General features: G+C 42.1%; 1 protein-coding gene across 12 annotated transcripts in view; it reads left to right on the forward strand.

Moving 5' to 3' along the window:
* KMT2C (lysine methyltransferase 2C) overlaps positions 1 to 8,797 on the forward strand; it is a 208,580-nt gene extending 199,783 nt beyond the window's left edge. For 11 of the 12 annotated variants that reach the window (XM_068404545.1, XM_068404540.1, XM_068404541.1 and 8 more), the window contains 8 exons: positions 1,017 to 2,136; positions 3,092 to 3,228; positions 3,400 to 3,542; positions 3,805 to 3,973; positions 4,842 to 4,958; positions 5,604 to 5,677; positions 6,087 to 6,195; positions 6,718 to 8,797. In XM_068404545.1, coding sequence (XP_068260646.1) covers positions 1,017 to 2,136; positions 3,092 to 3,228; positions 3,400 to 3,542; positions 3,805 to 3,973; positions 4,842 to 4,958; positions 5,604 to 5,677; positions 6,087 to 6,195; positions 6,718 to 6,810 — 1,962 coding nt within the window. In that variant the 3' untranslated portion in view covers positions 6,811 to 8,797. The remainder of the gene's footprint in view (positions 1 to 1,016; positions 2,137 to 3,091; positions 3,229 to 3,399; positions 3,543 to 3,804; positions 3,974 to 4,841; positions 4,959 to 5,603; positions 5,678 to 6,086; positions 6,196 to 6,717) is intronic. The other variant, XM_068404544.1, reaches the window with a different exon arrangement.
* Positions 8,798 to 9,857: the final 1,060 nt, after the last annotated feature.

The raw sequence follows: 9,857 nt of genomic DNA on the forward strand, positions 1-9,857 counted from the left end.
CTAACTGACAGTGACGAGGAAAAGGCGGTTGTAATTATTGGAGAAAGATGTTTAAAGAAACTTGTTCTATTTAAAGTGGAATTAGGCCAGAGATGTCTCTCAGGTGGTCTCACAGGGCATTGTTTCTTGCTATGTCCAGGTTCATTCCATTTCAAAGGAAGATACATTTCTCTCTGTTCATTTAATCATTACAATGGAACTGTCTTCATTCAAGACTAAATGATAAGTTTCTTTTCTGATAGATTAAATTTTTTGAGTAGTTCTTTTAACTAGGTTGGGTTCTACTTTTTCTAGTTCAAATGTACCTTTTTTCCCCTAAACCAGTGCACAGAACGGGCCAAGTGCTTTAAGCATTACCTAATCATTGCTTTCTCATAGTCCTGTATTTACTGTAGAATTTACAGCCTTCTTTCAAATGCATCCTACTTACTTTTTCAGAAGAAATTAAAACAGCTCTGGAGGAGAAGATAAGTGGGTGTACATCTACATCCTTTTAGTGTCCCATGTAGCTCATTTTCACTAGTGTTTAAACAGGGTAACATTTCTGCACAAGTGCATCAGCATGTACATAATTAAGTTAAATTAAATGTCATTAATTCCAAATCTTCCACTTCTACCAAATAACAAGATTCTTACTCTTTAAATTAATTCTGTGACCCATATTTTAAGATTATTTTGTGTTGTAAGAAAACTTTCTAAAAATACCTAAGAACTACATCTGTCAGTTAGCTTGTCTAGGGCAATTGAGTAGTTTTTAATTCAAAACCTGGACAGAGGATTATTTGCATTTCTCTTCTGTATTAAAGGGCGCCACGTTCTCGGTTGACTGGGAGAACGTTTGTGCTCCGTATCCCAGCGCAAGCTGTGATAACACAGGTCAGGGTAATTCCCATCTTCCTCTGTTGCTGCATCATGATTTTCTGAGTAGCCTCTTCAGTTCTGACCTGACGATGTTTTAAAGAGATGGGTAATGGTTTGGGATTCTTTTTCTGAAGACTTTTCTATTGATTTATCAGGAATCAGTTCCATCTTTGCCCCAGTCGCCAATGAAAGAGAGGCCGCCGAAAGCATTCCATCAGTACAGCAACAACATCTCCACTTTGGATGTCCACTGTCTGCCTCAGTTGCAGGAAAAAGTTTCTCCACCATCATCACCCCCCATCACGTTCCCCCCTGCATTTGAAGCAGCCAAGGTAGAGGCAAAACCGGATGAGCTGAAGGTAACAGTGAAACTAAAACCTAGGTTAAAAGCAATACACAGTAGTCTTGATGACTGCCGGCCTCCAAGTAAGAAATGGAAAGGAATGAAATGGAAAAAGTGGAGCATTCAGATTGTGATTCCTAAAGGATCATTCAAACCTCCTTGTGAAGAAGAAATAGATGAATTTCTTAAAAAACTGGGCACAACCCTTAAACCAGATCCTGTGCCTAAAGACTACAGGAAATGTTGCTTCTGTCACGAGGAAGGTGATGGATTAACTGATGGACCAGCAAGGCTTCTTAACCTGGATTTAGACCTTTGGGTCCATTTGAACTGTGCTCTTTGGTCTACAGAAGTCTACGAGACACAAGCTGGTGCCTTAATAAACGTGGAACTAGCACTGCGAAGAGGCTTGCAAATGAAATGCATGTTTTGTCACAAAATGGGTGCCACCAGCGGTTGTCACAGGTTAAGGTGCACCAATATTTATCACTTTACCTGTGCCATTAAAGCACAATGCATGTTTTTTAAAGACAAGACCATGCTTTGCCCCATGCACAAACCAAAGGGAACTCATGAGCAAGAACTTAGTTACTTTGCAGTCTTCAGGAGGGTCTACGTTCAGCGTGACGAGGTGCGGCAGATCGCTAGCATCGTCCAGCGAGGAGAACGTGACCACACTTTCCGCGTGGGAAGCCTGATTTTCCATGCCGTTGGCCAGCTGCTGCCACAGCAGATGCAGGCCTTCCACTCCTCAAAAGCGCTCTTCCCCGTGGGTTACGAGGCCAGCCGGTTGTACTGGAGCACGAGATACGCAAACAGACGCTGTCGCTATCTCTGTTCAATTGAGGAGAAGGACGGGCTTCCCTTGTTTGTCATCAAGGTTGTGGAGCAAGGCCACGAAGATCTGGTCCTTACTGACACGACACCAAAAGGTAAATTTTGTGAACTAAGATCATGGCTTTTGGGGGTTTGCTATTTGTTTTGTTACTACTGATACTTGTGGTACGATAAATGTTTCAAATAAATGTTGCAGAGACTGTTCTAATGTAATGCTTCTAGTGAGCTTCCAGGGCCCATTTTTAATATCGTGCTACAAAGACTGAGAACACCTTTGAACAAATTGTATAAGCTGCAAGTAAGAAAACTTGTTACAAGTTCACAGAGGAGACCCAAGATGGAGTATTGAAAATGAATTAAAATAGTAGGAATGTCAGTGGAGGTTTCCTTTCATGAGAAGTGACTGTTTAAATACAGTGTTGTTACTCAGTTCTCCTCAAATCAGCTGTGCTGAAATTAGTAAGCAATAAAAAGACAGTTGAGTTGACCACATCGTTCTCAGGGCAGGAAACGTCTCTGGCAGGGTGAGGAATGATACGTTAGACCATAAACATATGGGGCAGGTCTTGGGAACCTGGCACGGGAATGCACACGTGGCCCGTAACACTGTAGGTCTTCACCCCTTCGTGCTGCGGGTGCTGATGCTGAACCACTGCCAGGAGGAACTGCCCGCATACACCTGAGCGCTGACTGTGATCGATCAATGGAAATAGAATATATAGTTTATTTTCAGAAAATTCCACTTTGTGCAGGTTTTCTGGGAGAATCTGTCTACGTTACTGTTGTCAGAGGACTGAAAGTTTCAATGCTGTGAACAGTAAAAGCTTCATTCCCGAGAATCAGGGGTGCAGTAGAAATGTCGTGTGTGTTTGGGATTTGTTCAGGACAAAATAACAGCTCGGGTACCAAATGATTCTCCACTTTCAAACACGGCCTGTTTGTGTACGCAACCCATGACAAAATGCTTTTCCAGTATTGGTGACTGGTTCCTGATACCCTCAGGCAAACTGGTACATGATCTCTGTCATTCTTTCCCATATGGTTGTGTAGGTGTGTGGGATAAAATCTTGGAGCCCGTTGCTTCTGTTAGAAAAGAATCGGAAATGCTCCAGCTGTTTCCCGGCTATCTGAAGGGTGAAGACCTCTTTGGTTTGACAGTCTCTGCAGTGGCCAGGATTGCTGAATCGGTGAGTCTTCACCATCCCACTTCTTGCTGGATCACCCCAGATTGTTGGATCTCTCATATATACATGAGAAGGGGAACAGAAAGAAGTGTGGAAAAGTAAATATTTCATTACACACAATTAACATATAATTACTTGGATTTTTTTTTTTCTTTTTGTCTGTTTTTTTTGCAGCTGCCAGGGGTTGAGGCCTGTGAGAACTACACTTTCCGCTATGGCCGAAACCCCTTAATGGAACTCCCTCTTGCTATCAACCCCACGGGCTGTGCCCGTGCCGAGCCTAAAATGAGTACCCATGTCAAGAGGTTTGTGTTAAGGTATTTTGTTTTAATTTCACATAGTACAGCCCAGGGTTTATAGGCTGCGCTTAGGGTTATTTGTGCTTTTCGTCTGCTGCTTACAAACCCTGTCGTCTGGCTGTGTATGTGCATGCCCAAACCAGAGGGATCGCTTTGTGTCTGCGCTAGCTGGCTTTGTGTCTGTGTGTCTGAAAGGGTTTTTAATGGGTTTGGTGGCTGTTTTCAGAGAAATCTTCAGTTTTTCTTGTATTCTTTCCTGTTATATGCCCAATTCCTACAGGCCTCACACCTTGAATAGCACCAGCACATCGAAGTCATTTCAGAGCACAGTTACGGGAGAGCTGAACGCGCCTTACAGTAAGCAGTTCGTCCATTCCAAGTCCTCGCAGTACCGCAAAATGAAAACGGAGTGGAAGTCCAACGTGTATCTGGCTCGCTCTCGGATTCAGGTCAGTGCTCATTTTAGCAAATGTATATTAAAAAAAATCTTTTATTTGTATCTATTTTATAAATTCTGTGTTTCTAAGTATTTTACATAAATATTTATATAAAATTAATATTAACAATCAAAACGAAAGCTATTGCAAAGTTCCTTCAAGTCTCATCCCAAAATTGGCAATTTTTGTGTGGCAAATCACTACCATAGATTTATCTTAAGTAAGATTTCTTTCTAATTATTGTAAATATAAGTTCATCTGTTACAGTTATCTAAAAATAATCTTTTGAGTTTTGGGGATTTTTTTAGCATATTTCTCAAAAACTTAGTAAAACTTAATAAAAATACAAATATACAGTGGCAGTACAACATGCTCCAACTCAGCTGAGTAAAGCGGTATGAGACTAGCGTGAGGAGTTCAATACTTGTTTGCATTCATAATAGTAAGAAATTGTTACTTTATGGAATTCTGGTGGTGGTTTGCTCCACCAACTGTTTTATAAAAGCTTTATCATTAACCTTGCTGTGTATGAACACAGTCATTGTTTATTTTAGCTTGGACTTAACCCTGCTGTCACATTCCTATTAGGTTTCTCCGTTCGGCCCACTTTATTTTTCAGTGAATTTATACTCTAAAGAGAAGCTTTCTCACCTAGACAGAAGCCAAGTATGTTTTCTTGCATCTGAAAAATGTAACGTGAAGCCGGGTTCTGCATCTGGGCTGTTAAAACACCCGTTACTTACCTGTGCTGCTTCATTCTTTCTGGGTAGTTTATTTTTCATGGGATTTTCTGCAGGAAGGGGTTTGGGGCACGGTGAGGAATGCGGGGTAAATGTAAATTTATTACAGAATTCTAAATCACAACGTATTTTTTTTGCAGGGCCTGGGCTTATATGCTGCTAGAGACATTGAAAAGCACACTATGGTCATTGAATATATCGGAACTATTATCCGGAATGAGGTAGCAAACAGGAAGGAGAAGCTTTATGAGTCTCAGGTATGGGGGGTGGTTGGTCGCCGTTTCTTTCCCCTTCCCCCTTCAAGCATTCATACAACAAAACAAATGCTGCGCTTCTGTTTGATGAATTCAGGTCCCCTGATTTCTGTTTTCTGCTGTGCTATAAATGCAATAGGCTAAAAATATACCCAGAGGAGTCTACAGTGTTTCTTATCAAAGGATCAGAGTATTTAAATGTTTAATAAATCTCACAGCACCCCGGCCAGGCAGGTACCGCATATCCTCTGCCCCAGAGGACAAAGAGGGAGCTCTGACAGAGCTGTCAGGAACTCAGTGTTTAATGAGAACTTCAAAGCAGCTTCCTTTGAGTAACGCAGTGGTAGTGTACCAGGTCATACATATCGGTGAAGCACTTGCAGATCCAGGCGAAAGGCGGTACAGAACCTGTTAGGGAAATACTAATTCACCAGAGATTCATGTTTATGACCCCTCCATTCCCTCACGAACCAGGGAGGGGTAGGTGAGGGCAGCACGTGACTCGCGTTCCCTCGTGAGCCCATGGGCAGCGTCTGATCCTGAATGCAGGAGGACTCGTGGAGGTTACCCATGTCACTGCTTCGTTTTAATCATTGACAATTACCTAAAATCGCAATGTAAAGGCTTTTGTCCAATCCTGTTTTTCAGAATCGCGGCGTGTACATGTTCCGCATTGACAATGACCACGTCATCGACGCTACCCTGACGGGAGGTCCTGCAAGGTGGGTGGCTCTGGAGAGCTCTCTGGCCTTCCTCTGGGCAGTCGGCCATGCTCCCCGCCCCTGGGCTGTTGATGGGGGACTCCAGTTTGTGGTTTTCTCAATGGTTTTTATTCTTTGAGCTGGTACATTCAGCCTTTGGACTATTCCACTGAAATAATGTCATCTTTTTCATTAGCTTTGCTCATCTTTGATTATGTTTGGTGGCAGCTATGAAGAAAGAACGGAATTTTTTTTTAACACTTGATTTTTTTGACATTTTCTAGGTAAAGAAACAAGTACAGAGTAATATTAATTCTATCTGGAAAGTCAGTGCGCCCCTGAAGCTAAGGTCATTCTAAGGTTTGGTTTAGATTTGCCTCACGGATGCGTTTCCTTAGAAGATTACCTTTCTCAAACTCTGTTCCCACAGGTACATCAACCATTCGTGTGCACCGAACTGCGTGGCTGAGGTGGTCACTTTTGAGAGAGGACACAAAATCATCATCAGCTCCAGCAGGCGAATCCAGAAGGGGGAGGAGGTAGGGCAGCCTCGTTTGGTTTTACTTACCTGGTCCTACTTGCATCTATTTCTAAATGCTTCTGTGATTTCTACAGCCAGTAGCCCAACTTGTTTGTGCCAGGGTGGGGGAGAGGGGTGTTTCCCTTCCCCTCTGTCCTTTTAAATCTTGCCCGTTCCTAACAGGGCAGCCTCGAGCCGATTTTGCTATTGAACCTGCGTGTACAATAGAATCACAGAATTGTTTTGGTTGGAAAGGACCTTTAAGATCATTGAGTCCAACCATTAACCCAGCACTGCCAAGTCCACCACTAGACCATGTCCCTAAGCACCACATCTACTTGTGTTTTAAATACCTCCAGGGATGGTGACTCCACCACTTCCCTGGGCAGCCTGTTCCAATGCTTGACAATCCTTTCCGTGAAGAAATTTTTCCTGCTATCCAATCTAAACTTCCCCTGGCACAACTTGAGGCCGTTTCCTCCAAGGCGAGCTGTGGTAAATCCCAGTTGTTCCATAACTCTTCTCCTGCATCTTCTTCCAGCTTTGTTATGACTATAAGTTTGATTTTGAGGACGACCAGCACAAGATTCCATGTCACTGTGGAGCTGTAAACTGCCGAAAGTGGATGAACTAGAATGCATTCCTTGCTGTCTTTGAGGGTTGCTTGTCCCTAGGAAGAAGTGATTCACAGGTGGATTTTGTCGACGAAAAATTGTTGCCTTTTTGAAGGGGGAAGAAAAAAAAAAATCACTTCTGGAAGTAACAGATTTCTACTCCAGTATTTAAAAAGAAAAAGAAAAAGAAAAAAAAAAAAAGGAAAAAAAAAAAAAAAACAAGCACCAGAAGCAAGCCGGCAAAATCGGAAGTGAACTTTCCAGCCAGGTGGAGGTTAAACTGAATTAACAGAATGGTCCAGCACTTTTGTTTTTGAGCTCACTAAGGAGAAACTGTTGAACTTGGGCAAAGAACCGCTGGCTGACCTGCGGGAGGGACTGCAGGTGGGCACATATGAATGTAAGACTGAAATCACCAGCGAAAGGGAGAAGTCCAAAGTGCTGGCCACAGCCTTATTTGATAAAGGGGCAGGCCCTCTAATTAAAGAAAAAATTTTAAATAAAAGTAGACACCACTGAACAAGGAATGTACTGAAACGACTTCCTTAGGGATAGAGCTAAGGGAAAAAAATAACTTGCACTAAAATACATTTAAATACTTGATTCCATGAGTCAGTTTATTGTAGTTTTTGATTTCTGTAAAATAAGAGAAACCTTTTTGTATTTATTATTGAATAAGTGAATGAAGCTATTTTTAAAAAGAAAGTTAGAAGAAAGCCAAGCTGCTGCTGTTACCTGCAGAACTAACAAACTCTGTTACTTTGTACAAAAGTGTAAATATTTTGAGAAGAAAAAAAAAAAATACAGTATAAAAATAGTTATTGACCAAATGCTACCAGACTCTGCAGCAGTTCGGGTGCTCCTTACACCCCGTCACTAGGGATGTCACAATATGATCTCCTGTCCCAGCGGGCACGGGGTGACAGTTCTGGCATAACCAAAATCTCCATTTCCAGAGAGGGGTTTTTATGTTCAAAGCAGTCTCAACTGTGGTCTTCTTCAATTTTATTTTTTTTTTTTAATAAACCTTAAGCCTGGGAAGGGCGTGTATATTACAACTCTCGGACTTTTTTGTAGACGTTTGGGTAATTTAGATGAATTTTATTTGTATTATATTGTTGCATCCCTATTTCTTAAGTCAGGTTTTGGTTTTGTTTTTTTTTTTTGTGCTTAACAATTTGTGATAACTGTGAATAACTGCTAAAACCACCCAAAATAGAGGCTGGACAGCATTGTTTTTTTTTTTTTCTTCAGCGAAAGTAGTCCAGATGAGGTGACTGTTCAGCCGACATTAAATCATGTAAACAGCGTAGAATCATGTAGTTGGAGCTCAGTGGGATTCGCTAGCCTTCTTAAACGGAAAAAGAGGAAAAAAAATTAGATGTAATGTGCTTGCAGCTGCAGGACTCTGGCAATAGGGGTTTGGAAAATGTAATTTAAAGATGTGTTTGTATGGATTGTTTTTGTTTACATTTCTTTTAAAAAAATAAACACTGTTTTGTGTTTGCTTGTAGAAATTTAATCAGCATTTTGAACCAGGTTAGCTTTTTATTTTGTACTTAAAATTCTGGTACTGACACTTCACAGGCTAAATATGAAAAAAAAAAATGAAGTTTTTTTTTTTGTGTGCACAATTAAAGTGGACTGTAAACTGTTGGTATATTCAGTAATACAGTTCTGAACTTGTAATGTATATGGCATGATGTATTTTTATCTTACAGAATAAATCAATTGTATATATTTTTCTCTTGATAAATAGCTGTATGAAATTGTTTCTTGAATATTTTTCTTCTCTTGTACAATATTCCAACATCCTACCAGTATTTGTCCTACAGTTTTTTTCTGTTCTGTATAATAGTATCTAATGTTGGCAAAAAAAAAAAAGGCAAAAACACCACAAAAAAAAATAATTTTTTGAAGTATACAGAGTGTTATGGGTTTTGGAATTTGTGGAAACAGATTTAGAAGATCAGCATTTACAAATAAAAATATTTTACATCTATAAACGATCTCCTCCTGTTCTCATTCGGGGTGTCTGGTTTCTAGTTCTTAGGGGATTTCAGCGTCTGCTTCCGTCAGCTGGGGGCTGCTGGGAGCTGACACGGGGTGAACCTGTTCCAGCCCCGAAGGCCGGGCAGTGCCACGCTGCCCTGCAACAGCGATCTGGGAGCTGATTTCAAGGCTCTGGGTGCCCCTACGAGGGCTGCCAGCCCAGCGGGGCGCACAGCCCCGGCCTCAGCTGACACACAGCTCTGAGGGGGGCTGGGGTTGTCTTTAAGAGACTTTTCTTGGTAGGAAGGAACTTGCTGGTGTCTAACTTAATTATTCCCAGGGTAATGCTTTATCTGGGAGAACTTCCACTGCAGCCTATTGTCTGGTTTACAATTAAACCCTGCTTACCTGTTCCTCCCTGCCCGGGACTCACTGCTTCCACGACTGCCGACCGAGGCAAGAAGCTGCGCAGCGGCCAGGGACCATTCTTACCTGCTCGTTTTCTCCCTCTTGCGCTTCTCCCCGCAGGGAGCTGCCCTGGCGGACGGCTGGAGGCCCAAATGCAATCCGTCACTAGTGAACCTCCTCTCTGCGGCAAGACGTGACTATAATTACTCCAACATTATCATTATTTGCCCAAAATGTCAATAACTGCAGGCCAGAGTATTTGTGCAGTTGGAAAATGTTTCTGCTGCCCCAGGGAAAGGGCAAGGCTGTCCTGGTGCTGCCGGTCGCTTCCCAGGGAAGGCAGGTCCCTGCAGCATGATAAACAAGGCCAGCGTGGCTAAGAAAAAAATACACGGGGTAAGAACAGCTTTTCCCTTCTGCAGCAGCTTCCAGGCACTGAAGAAGCATCCAGGACTGAGGCAGAAAGTCAAAGAAAGGTAATTAGTGAAACAAATGAACTGGGGAAGGAAAACAGAGAAGTGGAGAGGAAAAAAAAAACAAAGAGAGACTTTATCTGAGAAGAAAAGGGAGTGAAAACAAGGGAAGACCCAAATAGCGCGAACATTCGTTTGCATCGGTTGCTAAGTTGGTGCTTGCTGGTCCAACAGCTACAAAGAGTAAGGCCATC

The sequence above is a fragment of the Nyctibius grandis genome, chromosome 7 (assembly GCF_013368605.1).
Source record: "Nyctibius grandis isolate bNycGra1 chromosome 7, bNycGra1.pri, whole genome shotgun sequence".
NCBI lineage: Eukaryota > Metazoa > Chordata > Aves > Nyctibiiformes > Nyctibiidae > Nyctibius > Nyctibius grandis.